Source organism: Elephas maximus, chromosome 20, assembly GCF_024166365.1.
Source record: "Elephas maximus indicus isolate mEleMax1 chromosome 20, mEleMax1 primary haplotype, whole genome shotgun sequence".
NCBI lineage: Eukaryota > Metazoa > Chordata > Mammalia > Proboscidea > Elephantidae > Elephas > Elephas maximus.
Genome location: NC_064838.1, coordinates 65,286,890 through 65,304,384, shown reverse-complemented (window position 1 = coordinate 65,304,384; position 17,495 = coordinate 65,286,890). Strand labels below are relative to the sequence as shown.

At 40.4% G+C, this 17,495-nt stretch overlaps 1 protein-coding gene and 1 long non-coding RNA gene across 6 annotated transcripts in view; both read left to right on the top strand.

Annotated features, from left to right (window-relative positions):
- The window catches only part of FHIT (fragile histidine triad diadenosine triphosphatase), a 1,766,300-nt gene that overhangs the window by 798,993 nt on the left and 949,812 nt on the right, over nt 1–17,495 (top strand). For all 4 annotated transcript variants that reach the window (XM_049863424.1, XM_049863427.1, XM_049863426.1 and 1 more), the window contains one exon: nt 4,078–4,197. In XM_049863424.1, the coding sequence (XP_049719381.1) occupies nt 4,095–4,197 (103 nt within the window). In that variant the 5' untranslated portion in view covers nt 4,078–4,094. The remainder of the gene's footprint in view (nt 1–4,077; nt 4,198–17,495) is intronic.
- Nucleotides 5,431–17,495, top strand: part of LOC126064399 (uncharacterized) — a 305,820-nt gene continuing 293,755 nt past the window's right edge. Inside the window, exons 1-2 of one of the 2 annotated variants that reach the window (XR_007514502.1) lie at nt 5,431–7,282; nt 7,390–7,483. This is a non-coding gene — a long non-coding RNA (uncharacterized LOC126064399). Of the gene's footprint in view, nt 7,484–17,495 lie in introns of both variants that reach the window. The other variant, XR_007514495.1, reaches the window with a different exon arrangement.

Below are 17,495 nucleotides of genomic sequence, written 5' to 3'. Positions count from 1 at the left end.
GGAGTATATTTTTGTAATTTTAGGGTACAGAAAATTTGTTACATTAGGTGCACAGAGCAAAAAACCATAAAAAAAAAAGATGAATTTGAATATATCAAAATGATTTTCTGTTTAATGGAGGACATGATAGAAAAATTAACAGTTGGTGAAAGGTAATTGTAATGTTTAATAGACCAAGATCAATATTTAGAAGATACAAGGGATTCTGTAAAATGAGAATGTAAGAGGAAGAGAACCAATAGAAAACAAGATGAATGATGTGAATTGACAATTCACAGGAGAAACATGTACACACACAGACATACATCACTGTTAGAAGCATATTAAAATTAAGGTAAAATTTTTTCCCTAACGTATCAATAAGAACTAGGAAGTCAGATGATATGAAGTAGGGGCAAGGATGTGGGAAAGTAGAAATCCTCCCATATCACTGCTGGAAATGTAACTGGTACATATATTTTAGACAAATTCAGTAAATGTATAACCACCACCCCTTCATCAGTTTGTCCTACTGTGGTGACTTGTCTGTTGCTATGATGCCGGAAGCTATACCATCAGTATTTCAAATACCAGCAGAGTCACCCATGGTGGACAGGTTTCAGCAGAGCTTCCAGGCTAAGACAAACTAGTAAGAAAATCCTGGTGAATCACTTCCAAAATTAGCCAGTGAAAACCCTGTGGATCAAAATAGAATATTGTCCTATATAATGCTAGAAGGTGAGTCCCCTAGGTTGGAAGGCACCCAAAATACACAGCTGCCATGACAATGGACTCAAGCATACCAATGCTTGTGAAGATGGCGTGGCCCGGTCAATGTTTCATTCTGTGTCCATAAGGTTGCCATGAGTCAGAGCCAACTCAAGGGCAACTAATAACAACATGACCCGAAACACAGTGATAGAACTCTATCATGGATACCTAGGGAAATGTATTCACAGATGGTCTTTGGAGTGTTATTTGTGGTGCAAGATGGGAATCAAGCTACCTCTTAGGTGCTAGAGAAATGGATGAGAAGAATCACAGTGGAATGTAATAAGAAAGAATAAGCAATGAGAAGTAGTGAACTAGATCTATTTATGGCAACAGAGGTGAAGCTTGGAAGCAGTGTTGAGAGAAAAAGGCAGAATGAGATTTAAAGCATAGTATGATTTATGTAAAAATTGAAGACCAGGTGTAAGAGCTCTATATGTTTTTGTCATATATAAATAGAGGTAAACAAACATGTAAAGAGGATTATAAACACTACATTAATTGTGAAAAAGTGAGCCCCTGTGGTGGGAGGGGAGGGGAGGGGAGGGAACTGGGCATCAAGTATAAAGGGGAAATGATAATAAAAAGAAGAACACTGAAAAAGAACAGAAGTAAAGAGACTTTCATGAACTTGTTTACCCTAACCCTAACCCTGTCCTTAAGTCAATTTTGTGCACTTATCCTTCAGGGGGAACAAATTCCTTCTGGGATTGTGAGAGCCAGGTGCTCAATGTCATCAGGCATGGTTCTCTCTGTGTCTTGGCTGTGCTTGCCTCATTGTTGGGTCTAATATCAGGCAAACTCTGTTTAGCATAACTCTTATGGATTGAACTGTGTCCCCCAAAAATGTGTGTCAACTTGGGTAGGTCATGAATCCCAGTACTGTGTGATTGTCCACCATTTTGTGATCTGATATGATTATCCCACATGTTGTAAATCCTAACCTCTATGATATTAATGAGGCAGGATTAGAGGCAGTTATGTTAATGAGGCAGGACTCAACCTATAGGATTAGGTTATAGTTTGAGTCGATCTCTTTTGCGATATAGAAGAGAGAATCGAGCAGAGAAGAGAGGGACCTCATTACCTCCAAGCAAGAAGAGCCAGGAGTGGAGAGCGTCCTTTGGAACTGGGGTTCCTGTACTGAGAAACTACTAGAGTAGGGAAAGATCGATGACAAAAACCTTCCCCCGGAGCTGACAGAGAGAGAGAGTCTTGCACTGGAACTGGCGCCCTGAATTCAGGCTTCTGGCTTCTGAAATTGTGAGAGAATAAATTTCTGTTTGTTAAAGCCATCCACTTGTGGTATTTCTGTTATAGCCGCACTAGATAACTAAGATAGTAACCACTAGCTGTTCCAATTTCATGTCCTACTGCTTGGTAACTTACCAGAAAGAAAGACCCTTCACCCCCAGAGGGTTAGTGTTAATCCTCTGGCTGACATCCTTGCCTTTGATTGGCTCATCTTGTGTCCAGTGCCCAGTCCTGACTCAGTCTCCGTGACAGTGGACTGAGGGTGTCACTTGCCTATCCCTAGAACCAGGCAGTAGGAATAGCCCCACATACAGCATATGGTGGAATAACTACCCAAAGAAAAAATGAGTTGTTAAGGTCAGAATTACAAGGAATGGATTCTGGAGAGGCAAAACCACAGATATCTATTGGTGACTTGAATCAGTGCTGTTTGTAAAAAGGTTGAAATGCTATTCCTTGTTTATCCTAGGAAAAGGAAAACTGGGGAAAATGAAGAATAATTACCTCCAAATATCTGAAGCATTGCCACTTTCATTGCACTTTCATAAGGTACTGAGGAATAAATTCACGACAAATAGATGGACTTAGTATGGAGAGGAACTACGTAATTGGTGGAATTGGCTCTCTTGGGAAGAGTGGATATTACACTTTGCGTTGCTGGCGTGTTCAAGCATAGGCTAGCCAGCCAGTTGTCAGGGATTCTGTAGGGAAGGGCCCAAGGATTGGGAGGATAATCAAATTAGATCAGTGATTCTACATTCCCTCAACAGCTTATTAAACACAGATTCCTGGGCCCTCCTCCCAGAGTTTCTAGTTCAGTAGGTCTGGGGTGGGGCCTGAGAATCTGGTTGTCTAACAAGTTCCCAAGTGGTGCTGATGTTGCTGATCCAGGGACCAACGTCTCACTCGTGTGAGAACCAATGTGTGAGGTGATTTTTGACATCTTTACTGACCCTGTGTTTTTGTAGGATAGTTGTGCATGTGTCATTAAGGCCCACTTTCCATTTTAGTTCTTTACTACCTGTTACGTGTCAACTCCTGGCTCTTGGTGCTTCTACAATAGATGACATTTGTGTAGCCCTCTGTGGTTTTGTATGTGTGTGCCATTGAGAACATTCAAATCATTAAACGATTGTGCAGGCCATTTTCTGACTTGATCCTTTTTGTAATCCTGTTGCTGTTTTTCCACGGATTGATCTATTTTCTTCACTTGTGTGGTAAAGTGGTTCCTGAACTAGAAAAATAAAGTGATCTCCCAGAGAGAGTGAGTCTCATTCATTCAGAAAAGAACTTTGTCATATATAGGCATCTGTCTGACAGAAGATTATTCCTTGCGGTCTGGCCATTGAATGCATTTGGGTCACCCTAGATGCTAAGTGCCACATCTCACTCCAACCACCTCTCTGACTTTCCGCAGAAAGGCATATAGGGAGCACTTCGCATGCCTTGCTGCATTCTGGCTCTACGTCAACCACAGGCTGTTCTTGTCTTGAACTCTGTTTTGCCCCCTTTCTCCTTTCTTTTCTTTTGCTATAATCGTTCCCTAGGAATGCTCATACGTGTTTGTAATTGTAGGCAAGGTCAAACAGTGTATTTTTTCTGAATTGCTCTTATATAAACAAAGATAAAACCAGTTGAGAAAAACACTTAAGAGTTAGAAGGGTTACAGTCAATGCTTAACAGTGAAATTTTCAGCTTAGCAAAGATGATCAAATGAGAGGGTGAAAATAAAAATTACCTGACAAATGGGACCTAGTGGATATGGGTTAAGGTGGTGACCAGAAGGTGCAGAGACATTTATGAGGAGAGGCTGTTACGTTGTCCACGTGCAAGCTTCTGCTTGAAAACGCCAACCCCAATCAAGGCAACACATATGAGAAGAGTATCATATGTTAGGAGAACTTACCCAGAATACATCGTAGTGGACATTAAAAGGGGAACACTGTAAATGGCGTCCTCTTTGCACCTAAGAATCTGTAGTATTTGAATTTGCTTTCCTTAAAGTGGTATATGGTTTGTGTTTCTTATTTGAATTTTATAAATGCCCATTTTTTAAATCATCTTTTCTTTCAGACTTCAACTTTGAGGAAATGTCATTCAGATTTGGCCAACATCTCATCAAGCCCTCTGTGGTGTTTCTCAAGACCGAGCTCTCCTTTGCCCTTGTTAACAGGAAGCCTGTGGTGCCAGGACGTATCCTTTTTTTTTTTCTGGTTGCTTGTTTTAAGAGAGGAAGAATAAAAAGCCTTCAAACCTAACTGACCAAATGAATACAGGATTGGCCTCGCATGTCCGTCCAGAAAAGGTAAGCAAAGAATCCTCCTCAGCCCTTTGGAGAGCCCAGGTAAGATGTTACTCACATTTATTCTGAATCCTGTTGGTGGCACCAGGAATATATGCTTGATCAGTGCTGCAGAACATCTGAAAAGGGTTGCTTAGCAACCGTGGCTTTGGAGGTGATTTTTGCTTGACCTTTTTACTGCTGTAGCTGTGTAAATAAATAGGTGCTTCTAATATGGGCCCGGTGAATATTGTGGGCACTTAGTTTTCGGTTTGTCTCTTATGAATTTTGACAGTAGGTTAGAAATTGGGTGCCATCTTTGTGGTGTGGAAGTAAGGTATCATGTGATGATTTGAGACTGACTTTCTTTCTTTACTTCTTGGAGATTATTCAGGCTCTGCATTTTAATTAGTTAATGCACATAAATATACTTACACAGAAAAAAAAATTTATTTCATGTTAAAATCTAAAATAGCATTTTCTCTTGGGAAAAGAGTCCAACTTGTAGATCATTGTCTGTGTCATTGATGGTAGACTCTGACCGTGGAGCTGTAGTCTTACCTCTGCTGACTTCAAGAGAAGCTTTGTTCCTTTGCAGTGGGAGTAGCAAGAATTGGTGAAGTGCTCAAGGGAGGTTATTTTTTATGTAGTTGAAAGTATCACTTGTGATGGTGTGCATATGAATTTTGTACTGACTCTTCAAATTTTTTTCTTCCAACTTAGTTTACTATGCAGAGGGACAAAATATAACATTTGATATTTAAAATCATAAGCATTGTTTCTACCTTGAGACATCATTTCACTTTCAAATGAATTCTTTAGTAATTCTGAATATACAAATATTCCAAGTTTTTTTTTTTAGAGGAGGTTTTATTTTTTCAGTAAAAATTTTCCAAAGTGTTTGAGAAATTCATGAATAATCTTCCTTCTTGGCCATGTAGCTATTGTACATTGAAAAACAAAATATTGCAAATAAGAAAGACACATAGCAAAAGATAAGTGTGTAAGAGACTCCCAAAATCTTTGAATCCAAATTAGTTAAATAAAATTACCAATTTATAAAACTAATAGTCATGGCAATAGACTCATAAATAATTTTATGTAAAAGTTTTGTTGATAGTATTTCTAAATCTCCTTTTAAATTCGTAAAAATAAAACTGAGTCTAAAATAGGAGTGCTCGGTATTAGAAAACTGTTCTTTTTTATTGAAATTTAAAGAAGACGCTCAAATGTATTAGAAAGGCCATGAAAAATGAGTTTTTAAGTTGTGTACTTGTATTGAGTTCATCCAAAGCCCCTGAAGTTCTTGGAATAACAAAAGCATTTTATTTCTTTATTTGATTTTGCCGTAAGTTTGTGGTGGTCTTTTTCCTTTGAGGAATATTTTTTAAACAGAATGTCTGTAAATTCAGGGGTCAGTGTGATAGAGTTTAAATGCCATCTCTTGCCGTGTGTCAGCTTAAATTAATTTCTAGTGAAGAACTAAGGGAACTTGAGATTTAAAGGTGAATTTGATGAGCAAATCTTATTGCTTTAGATTGAGAAAATGTGTGATTTTACAGCTGTACCTCTTTTTCATGGTTATTAGTGGAATGAACTTTGCTTCGTGATTTTTTCCTTTATATCATGATGATAAGTAACTTGTTTTTCCATGGACTTTTTAACCAACTCTGAAAGGGTAATATGTAAGACTTGTGGCATATTTGTATTTGAACCCAAGAGAAATTGAAATGCCTGATTCTAGGGAACTATCTATACTGAACACCGAGCAATTAGTGAGGGGTGACTACTTTTTTTTCTAGATGGCTTTGCCATTTTTGAAAGGATTCCTGGTCAGATAACATCTTTGAGTAAATGCCAAGCACATAGGAAATATTTTATTAAAATGAACAAACCTCAGCGTGTTGGAAGGTAGGAAGAAGGACGTGATCCTTTCTGAGGATGAGAATAACGAGGACAGGAACATTTTTGTCAAGAGCATACCCTGTGAGGCTATTTCGAATATATGGTGCTTCAAATGGTCTCAGGGCCGGTGGATAATGTATTCAGACAATCCTTTTTAAATGATGATTCCGTAACTTTTTATTTTACTTTACCTTTGTAAACGCTGTTAGGTTACAACTGTGAGAAGAATCTTAATAAAAGCATTCATTCGCCTGCAGAAAGCTGTATTCGTTTGTCCTGAGACTTGGGAATTGAAGCTGTGGATAGCTCTGCCCACTAACATTTTATAAAATAAACATTGCAATCTCTGCAGTGGGTTTTAATCTGCACCCCGCCCCCCCCGCCCCTGCCCCGCACCAGTATTCTAGTCTAGCCCCACGATGTGTGTCATCTTGCTTTTTGTAGGCTCCCTGTCTTGGAAATTCTCTGACTGAGTCTACATCTTGTTCCAAAGCATAGCTCTGATTATATCACTCTCTTATTTCTTTGCTAACAAACCATTCATGAATCTTCACGTTTCTTGAGGATAAAGTCCAAACTCCTTACTACAGTTTCTAAAGATTTTCATTATCTTGGCTCAATCTACCACTTCCTGGCTACTTCCCAAACATGCATTGTATTTACCCTTCACCATGGTTTCCCTACCACTCTGCACCTTCCCATCCTTTTAATATCAGCTAACATTTGATTTTTTAACATTTGATACTTGTCCTGCCCTCTTAGGAAAAAACAAACAATTCTGTACTCTTTGTTCTTGACATTTTGTTCCTTATTCACACGTTGTTAAGCTCTTATTCTGTTCCAGGCACTGTGCCTAACACTTATCCCAGCCTGCTTCATGTCAGAACGAGGCATGTTCCTGTTTGCCTCTGCACTGAGCCATTGACTCCTGGAAGGGGTGGGGACAGGATCTGCTCTCATGCGTCCCTTTCTTCTCAGCATCCAGTAGCTCTATGCTGGCTGAATTTAAAGTGAAACTGCCAACTTCAGGATCATATGGATGATTCCAGTGAATGCAATGTGACAAGCAAGTGCCTGCTGAATTCCTGCCTGGTTAGTATTACCATGCACAGAGCCAAGCCTTGTCACCATTTTCTCCCAGATTTTTGGTATCATTTCTAAGTTGTAGTTTCCCAACTTCCCCCTCCGTGCTTTGTCAGTTACAGCCTCGTGTGAAGAGTTATGAGTCAAGTCTAAAAGCAGTGAATGGATTGATGGCAGAAGGGGAAAGATTCCTTGCCACTCCCTCTACTTGTGAGTTGCTCAATGGGCAAGTCGGTTTTCAAGGCAGTTTATTGCCATCTTTATGTGAAATGAAACATTTTATTTTGCGTTTTGGGTAAACTCTTTTTAAAAACTGTATTCAGGGTGGCCTTTGGGGAGTGTGCCATTCATGAGAGGCTTGTAAATGTCACCTTTGAACATGTATCCCCTCTAACATTTTGCTTTCCCCTGCAACCCTTTTTTTCTGATGACTTTGCTCACTGACTTTATTTTTTATCGCTTTCAGAGGAGGCAAAGAGCTGTCAAATCGGGCTGAAGATACGTTTTTGAAGCAAAATTGTTTGCTTTAGTCTCAAAAGGGCCACTTCAGTCCCTCCTTCTCCCCAGCTAAAGCAAACACTTCTGCTCATTGCAAACAGCATTGAGAGCCAATTGAATGAATAGGCTTTGGCCTCTGTGGTGTAACACTGTAGAAGGATATGTCAGAATGTCTTTAATCCGTTAATTTCTTGTTACTGGAAAGCGTTCTTGCAGAATGTCTTGGTGAGAGAACAGGTGTATTTTGGAGATTGTGTCTTCATAATTCTGCAGTGAACGTTTTATTCACGGATCTTGGTGCAGCCCCACTATGGTTCATGGCTTAAATGAATTCGAACCAATACATTAATATTTCTTCCCCCTCCCACTACCCCCTTCCCCCGCCCCGCATTGTGCTGTGTCTACCTTTCATCTTGGGTTGAGCATGAAACATGGATTTGAACATTAGTGGAACTCATTTGGGGACTGGGGCTTTTACTGTAAATAAAATGACTCATTTGTTTTCAGCAGACAGTGTATTGATCTTTGGGTTGCTATTCAGAATGGCATAAGGAGCTTGAACATAAGGGGAACACAGCAACATTCGTGGACAAACTGAATGTGGTGTGTAATGACTAAGACAAACTCGGTTGCTGGCCATACCATATTACACAAATCATTTGTCAACAGCTTATCGAATCAGTTATTAAAAAGCAGCTTTTTTTTTTCCAACGAGAGCATCGCACAGAATGTTATCAGGGCCAAACGATTTTAGGATGATGCATAGAGCATAGCCTTACAAAGTGTATTTATAAAGAATTAGACCAGGCAACTTAAAGGATGTTTTGCTGACTCATTCGAAGCCAAAGTTTGGTGCAATGGAAACTGTGCTTTGCGATCCAAACTCGAGAGATAAAGAAGAGAACACTGACCAATGTCTTTTAGAATAAGATTTTGCCTTTCCAAGTGGAGCAGTATTTAGTTTTCTCTGTTTTCTGACTATTGCCATGCAGAATATTCCTGAAATCAATGAAAAAATAACAAAAATTTCTTCATTACTTACAGCGATTTTTACGGAATAGATGCTGTAGATAAAAATGCCCTTTTAGTCCTTCTGTAAAAAGCAGGAATATTTGTCATTTCCTGAGGAGGTTATAGTCTTGTGAATTCCCTTAATTGTTCAGGAAACTGCAGTTATTAGTGATCTGATGATCTTTCATTTCCAAAAGAGTTTCTTTTTAAACCTTCCTGTGCAAATAAAATACATGCAAACACTATTTTAGCATTTTTATTGCTAAAGATAGATTTTGGCTCTTAAAGTTGCCCTAAGCACATGTCTTTTCCCCCCTTGTGCCTGCTTACTGTATATTGTTGTTGTTGTTGCCGTTAGGTGCCTTCGAGTCAGTTCCAACTCATAGCGACCCTATGCACAACAGAACGAAACACTGCCCGGTCCTGCACCACCCTTACAATCGTTGTTATGCTTGAGCTCATTGTTGCAGCCACTGTGTCAATCCACCTCGTTGAGAGTCTTCCTCTTTTCCACTGACCCTGTACTCTGCCAAGCATCATGTCCTTCTCCAGGGACTGATCCCTCCTGACAACATGTCCAAAGTATGTAAGATGTAGTCTCTCCATCTTGCCTCTAAGGAGCATTCTGGCCGCACTTCTTCCAAGATGGATTTGTTCCTTCTTTTGGCAGTCCGTGGTATATTCAACATTCTTTGCCAACACCACAATTCAAAGGCGTCAACTCTTCTTCGGTCTTCCTTATTCATTGTCCAGCTTTCACATGCATATGATGCGATTGAAAATACCATGGCTTGGGTCAGGCGCACCTTAGTCTTCAGGGTGACTGCTGTATAATATAGCTTAAAATACTCTTGGGGAGATGTTTAAAGACCTTCTCGCCATCATTTGCCCTAAGCTCTAATGGGGTGAGTTGATTTTCTTGTAGTCGGATTTTCTTTTCTGGGCTTTATTTGGCAGATCATCATGTTCAAAGGATATGCATATAGCTGTGATTGCTCATTTAATCCCCCCACCCCCATTTCTATGGAAGAAGTCTACATAAATGTGCACCTACCCTTAAGTTATTAGAGGATGTTGCCACCAGCTATAGGGCCGCCATGAGTCAGAATCAACTCAACAGCTAGAACCAACTTTTTTTTTTTTTTCGGTGCCCATAGGTTTTTTTTTTTAATTGTGCTTTAAGTGAAAGTTTACAAATCAAGTTAGTCTCTCATACAAAAACTTATACACGCCTTGCTATGTACTCCTAGCTGCTCTCCCCCTAATGAGACAGCACACTCCTCCTCTACACCCTGTATTCCCTGTGTCCATTCAACCAGGTCCTGTCCCCCTCTGCCTTGCCATATCGCCTCCAGGCTGCAGCTGCCCACATAGTCTCATGTGTCTACTTGAACCAAGAAGCTCACTCCTCACCAGTATCATTTTCTGTCCTATAGTCCAGTCCAATTCCTGTCTGAAGAGTTGGCCTGGGGAATCCAGTCTTGGGCTAACAGAGGGCCATGACCTCTGGGGTCCCTCCAGTCTCAGTCAGACCGTTAAGCCTGGTCTTTTTACAAGAGTTTGAGGTCTGCATCCCGCTGTTCTCCTTCTCTGTCAGGGATTCTCTGTTGTGTTCCCTGTCAGGGCAGTCATGGGTGGTAGCTGGGTACCATCTATTTCTTCTGGTCTTAGAACCAACTTTTGATGGCATTGATCAGCAGGAACAAAGGAAGCTCTTGGATGCTTTCATCCTTCTCTAAGTTGCCGGCTTTTTTTTTTTTTTCCAGTCTGTAGAACCTGCCGCAGGGGATCCTGCCAAACCCTACCACAGAGCAGACTTGGAGGACTGTCATTCATCTCGACTTGTTGTCTGAGGAATTAGCACATAAAAAGCAAATGCATTTGGTCTCTAATGCCAGCTCATTAGTTGGTAGTGAGCACATAGTGTTGAGGGGGATTCTGAGGCTGCACGCATGGTCAGCGGGCAGTAACTGTCACGGGTACCAGACAGGGACAAGGGGCCCTCCTTGCCAGGTGTTTTCTCTCCCTAGTTTATTTTTTGTTACTAGAGCCAAGATTGGCATATTTGTTTTCATTATAGACAGAATGATGGATTGTTGGACCCAACACTGAAAGAATCAAATAGGAATTTTCTATGTGTGCAAGGAATGTTGAAAATTAGATGGAGAAAAATGAGTGAATTTTAGACACTTTGCCCTGGTCCTTTTATATGAAGGTGACTCACCCATGAAAACAGTGTGCCCAAAGCATGTAAATATTGGACTTCAGACCTCGTCCAAGCTGCTTCCTCCTGTTGGCTGTCTCTTGTTTTTGGCTGTCCTCGCTCCTTGCTGCCTGCTCCCTGGAGAGAACACACACGTGGTGGCCTTGTAGTTCACTTGGCCCCTGTGCTTAATTACTTAGTTTTGACAGTCTTTCCTTGACCATGGCCTCTTCTTCATAAGAAGATTTACCTTCTAGCTTCAGGCCCTGCGATGAATCGAGCAGGATGGGCTGATCATAGGCACACATTAAAGGAGAGGAATCCTACTGGCTCTATGATCAGGGCTTTTAGCAGGTTTCCACATTCTCTCAGCATTATAGGAAGGCTATAGAGTCACTTTCGCATCCAGGAAAGGACACCTTTACTGCCCGCCCATGTATACAGAGGATAATTCTGTTAATGTGTGAGAGGAGGGGGAGGATACTGAGGATGCTGTCTCTCCAGCCATAGCAAATGGTAGGATGATAATTACACGTATCAAAATAAGACCTTGAATATTTCTCGTATTAATTGCAAAAGTGGGTGTCCTGTACTGTGGAAAGCTCTTCCCTGTTTCCGTTTATTTCCATGTGTAATGTTCCTCAGGTAATTTTAAACTGTCATGGTTAGCAGTTACTGAACTCTGTTCATTACATTCTGGGCACATTTTTGACCTGCTTTCAGTGTGAGGCATCAGATTGTGAGGAACAGGGAAGGCTGGTCATGGTGTTGCCAGCCTTGTGCTCGTAACAGAACAGAATTGGAAGTAATGAATGGAATGATACATCATTATTCATAAGAAATGTCATGTAATTAACTCAAATAATGCAAAATGTAGTCTAATTTCCATTTGGAATGAAAATACATTTGTTAGAACACCAGTAGGCAGTTTATGTTTATCCTATATTTTCAGACACATATCAAAACTGTTAAAATCTATTGAGTGAATATACGTGGATTTTCTACAACACATAAGTTAGGATGGCTTTCTTCTAACAGCCTTATGTATATTATTTATTATATAATGCATAATGTGCATGTATGTCTAATTTTTGCAATTAGCATGATTATTTATATTAATTACAAATTGAAGATCTAATTTATTTACTTAGCTCCCATTTCCTATTGCAAACTAATTGACTGAAAAAATAAATATAAATTTTACAAATAGCTCTCGGGCATATATCCTAAATTGGCTTTATCTTAAAAAGAGCTCTCTTTTTTTTTTATAATACTAGGTATCAGAACTAGTTTTGATATTTAGGCTATTTTCCTGAGATTTCTGCTATAGTCTGAGACACCCTGAACATGGGGTCAGGATGTGGGTGGATATGTGTTAGGTATGGGAGTTATTCTTACATGTAACAACTAGGCACAGGGGCACTGACCAACGAGAGCATCAGATGCAGTTTTTGGAAGCCTTCGGCTGGGCAGACATCAACCTATTAATCTCTGTATTGTGGGGAGGCCTGGGAGTCCCTGGGAAGGAAACAGAGGTGTAGTGAGCGGCATTCGGGGGCAATACACACAGATGTGTTTCATTACTTTAATAGTATGAATGGGTATGCCAGCACGTACACTTTCAGTAACAGCCCCGGCTTCAGAGTGATGAAGACTGATGGGAGGAAGATGCTGTTAGATCTCAGGGGTCCAGTATGGTATTCTGCAACACCCTTGATTCTAGCACAGTGGTAGATTCACCAATGAATTAAAAACAGTAGAGCTCTGTCTTTGTTTCAGACGGCCATCCTCCTCTCCATGAATTCGTAGCCTCCTACCAGGAATTTATGGGAAAGCCTAATTTGTAGGAGGAGGTACTGAGGCAATGTTCTCTTCGTCTGTCTGTCTTTCGCTCTTGTGCGGATGATAGTGGAAAGTATGTTTATATATACATATCTTATTGATATATTAAAATATTTTTAAATAAATTAAATAAACAAAAAAAATTTATAACCATCAACACATGGTTGGAATCACTATTTTGTTTTGTCCTCACTGATCTGTAAGGAGTTTAAACGGGGAAGCTGAGTGTCAAACCAATGGTGGCCCCCGTCATGAGGGTCAGGACTTCACCCAGGACTGTTGATTCTCATTCCAGTGTTCTTTCCACCACTTCTAGTTGCGTCCTCCTGCACAGCAAACATTCGTACATCACTGATCAGGCATTCTGAGGAGTTAGTCTTAAGCCTTTCCCAGTAGTTCTGCTTTCCAGTGTTATATTTTCTGAAATCTATACTCTGCCTTTTTTTATTTTTTCATTGTTATTTTCTTTTCATGAGTTGAAGTTGACTTGATGGCAATGGTTTTTTTTGTGTGTGTTTTCTTTTTGATGGTGTTATTGTTTTATCATTGTCACCATTGTCCTTTAAGAATAGGACTAACCTTGGTGATTTCTGAAAGGGACAATTCCTTGGGGCTATAAGGTTTAAGCCTCACTCTCCAGTGCCTTCTGTAAGGGACTGGGCAGTTTAGCTGGGATAGCAGCATAACTTGCTCTAGGTTAAATGGGTCCAGGAGGACCTAAATTCATCTGGCTGTCTAATTTTTCTCCTTTCTAATAGGTTTTGAAATGGCTGTAGTTATCAAGAAATTTTTTCTTCTTTAAGATTTATTTCCGATTCAAGAGATATGTTGAAGCTCAGAATTATCTGTTGAGTTTGTTAATACTTTGAAAGGAACCATGATACTCTTCTAGTCACCAAAGATGATTGCTTTAATAGTTGTCAAATAACACATACATAACCATAAAATGTAAAAAGCAAAGTTGTCACCTTGAAGACTAAGGTGGGGCACCTGACCCAAGTCATGTTGTTTTCAATCGCCTCACATGCATGTGAAAGCAGTAAATAAGGAGAATGAACAAGGAAGATGGGAAAAGAATTGACGCCTTCGAATTGTGGTGTTGGTGAAGAATACTGACTATATCATGGACTGCCAAAAGAATGAAAAAATCTGTCTTGGAAGTATAGCTAGAATGCTCCTTAGAAGCAAGGATGGCGAGACTACGTCTCATATATTTTGGACATGTTATCAGGAGGGACCAGTCCCTGGAGAAGGACATCATGCTTGGTAAAGTAGAGGGTCAGCAAAAAAGAGGAAGACCCTCAACAAGATGGATTGACACTGTGGCTGCAACAATGGGCTCAAGCATAACAACGATTGTGAGGATGGTGCAAAAACTGGGCAGTGTTTTGTTCTGTTGTACATAGGGTTGCTTTGAGTCAGAACTGACACCTAACAACCACACAAGTTTAAAATAAGTCAGCGTGAATTACATTATTTTTATTTTCCCAGAGTGTTTCACATGTACAAGACTAGAATACCAGTTAGTATTTTGTGTTCTGTTTAGGGACCACATGGCCCCTAGAAGCTTTTCCTCATGGAGCTGTATCTTCATGTAATTGGAGCCAATTACATGTAATGTAACTGAAGTTCAGGAGTGGGGCAGGCATCAAGTGGGATTTTCATATTGTCCTAGAATAAGCAACTAGGGCCCAAACCAGTGCTAAGTGTCTCACAGTCTAAGCAGGGCTGACAATATTTGAGGAGAGATACTCCCCATACCAACTTTACTGAGAGGAAAGAACAGAACAGAACCAGCACATTGAAGCAAACCCAAGCTACATAAGGGCAGTGGTGAGGGGAATGATAGACAGTTGGAATGCTGAGAGGATTTTCTCTTCCCTCTTTCTGGAGTGATTACTTCTACTGCCTCTTGTGCAGGAAGCCTTGAGGAGGGCATCTTTGAGGCAAGGATGCAGGCATCTTGTTCCCTGGTCAGTGCTGGCTGAGCTGCAGAACCTGCAGGCTTATGCAGGCGCTGCCATCAGACTGGTTGTGCAGCACCATATGAGTAGATTGGAAGAGCTTCCCGTTTGCACTGCATGGTTAAGATTGTCCCTGAGCACAGAAGAGTGCTTGCTTCTCATTTGTATATTTTTGAAAGCAAGAAGGGGAGGGCCTCTTGGCCTGACCTATAGTGATGGGGCAAGAAGGGACTCTGGAGTCGTGTTCCTGGGAAGAAAATGGCAACAACTTTTCTATCCTATCCCTGTTTTCTGGGAGGAAGTGCACACGCTCCTGATTCCTGTAAAGGACCGTGAATGTCAGAGTAGAGGGCAGGTGCCATGGAGCTGCCCAGGTAGACACTGGGCCCACTGTGGGGTTGGCCAATGCGGAGAGGGGATTAGGCTAGGGCCACTGGAGGAATTGTAAAGGGAGACGTGACTGCCCCTTTGTCAATGGATCCTCAAAGACAGATAGGCTGGGGTAAAGTTTGAATACCTTCCTAGATAAAAGCATGCATATCAACTATGAACCATGCAGAGACCAATGCAATGGCAGAGCAGATGGAACTGAGCTAGAGCAGGGGCACCTGTCACCTCTGACGATCTGCTATCTAAGACCACTCTGCTTCTAGTACGAGAGTAGCTCAGCCTCAGATTCGGGGGAAGAAGTAGGGAGAGAGGTCTAAGGGTCAAGGTTGTATCTCAAGCTTCTGCTAAGTAGGACATAAAATTTTAATCAGAGACTGGAATTTTAAGCTGGGTTTTTAGTTACACAAAGTGCCTACAAAGTTGTAGATTCTGCCTAAGATGTCATTAAGGGACCAGAAAGGGCATTCGATGTAGCATGGCTAGAAGAGTGATGACAAAGAAGACAACCATAGCATGTCCTCCCCTACTGAGTTAAGACTCTTCAATACGTTGATTGTAGAAGCAAAGTGATGACATAAATCCTAAGGAAGAAAGAGGTTTGTCATTCAACGTCATGTTAGATAGCAGTATGTGATTTGTTGATTGCTTTAGTTTTTTTTTTTTTTTTTAGTTCTTAGGAACAGAATCTTGAATAGAGTAGATGATTGATAAATATTTATGGGATAAATTTAATTTAAGTTAATGCGGGGTGGTTAGATAAAGGAAAATGAATTTATTTATTCAACAAATATTTTCTGAAAGCCTACTATATGCCAGATTCTTCTCATTTTCTTTAGCTAATTCTAATTTAAATTTTGTACTCTAAGCTGAAGAAGTACTAATCTAAGGATTAAATGCTATTGAAATTTTTTTGCATGACAGAAGCCAGAGTGATCCTATTAAACCTGTGGAATCCATGTCACTTCTCTGCTTATACCTCCACAATGGCTCATTGTCTTCCTTAAAGTAAATGAAAAAGAGGAAGACCCTCACCAAGGTGGATTGACACAGTGGCTGCCAACAATGGACTAAGGCATAACGATGGTTGTGAGGATGGCACAGGACTGGGCAGTGTTTCATTCTGTTGTACACAGGGTCACTATGAGTTGGAAGCAACTCAATGGCACCTAACAACAACAACAAAGCCTTACTTGTCTCAATGATCTGCTAAGTTCCTGCATGATTTCTTCCATTCGCCTCTTCCATTGTTAGTCCCTCTGACTTCATCTCCTTCTGTTATTTCCCACACTCTCTTTGCTCCAGCCACACTCACTTCCTGGTTGTTCCTTGAACATTCTAAGTACTTTTGCCTCACAACCCTTGTACCAGCTGTTCCTTCTTGTTGGAATGCTCTTCTCCCTGGTGTATGCATTCCATGCTCTCTTATCTTCTTCAGATCCTTATTCACATTGTACTCAAACACTGCCTTCTCAAGATGGTCATCCCCATTATCTTATTTCGAATGACACATACACACATTTTTTCTTTCATTATAACACTTAATTTCTAACTCACTATGAAACTTTTTATTTCGTTTATTGTGTGTCTTGGGCTGAGTTGACTATGAACGCCATGACAGCAGGAACTATTGTCTGGTTTTCAGTAGATATTTGTTAAATTAATTTGTTAAGTTAGTAATCCTGGTGGACCACCTTGGCTTTTAAGCTTTGAAGCTAAAAAGGACAAGAGTTCTCATTTGACAAAGAGAATGATCTGATAAATACTCACACCAAGCAGTACAGGATAGTGGATAAGATTAGTGTCCACCTGCTGGCATAGTGGTTAAGAGCTTGGCTGCTAACCAAAAGGTCAGCAGTTCAAATCCACCAGGTGCTCCTTGGGAACCCTATAGGGCAGTTCTACTCCATTCTATAGGGCCACCATGAGCTGAACTTGACTCGACAGCAGTGGGTTTGGTTTTAGTTTTATACACAAATGGACCAATAAGCAACATCATGATAAATGGAGAAAATATTGAAGTTGTCAAGGATTTCATTTTACTTGGATCCACAATCAACACCCATGTAAGAAGCCAAGAAATCAAATGGTGCATTGCACTGGGCAAATCTGCTACAAAAAGAAGAAAAAAAAAAAAGACCTCTTTAAAGTGTTAAAAATCAAAGATGTCACCTTGAAGACTAAGGTGCACCTGACTCAAGCCATGGTGTTTTCAATCGCCTCATTAATGCATGTGAAAGCTTGATGATGAATAAGGAAGACCAAAGAAGAATTAATGCCTTTGAATTATGGCGTTGGTGAAGAATATTGAATATAC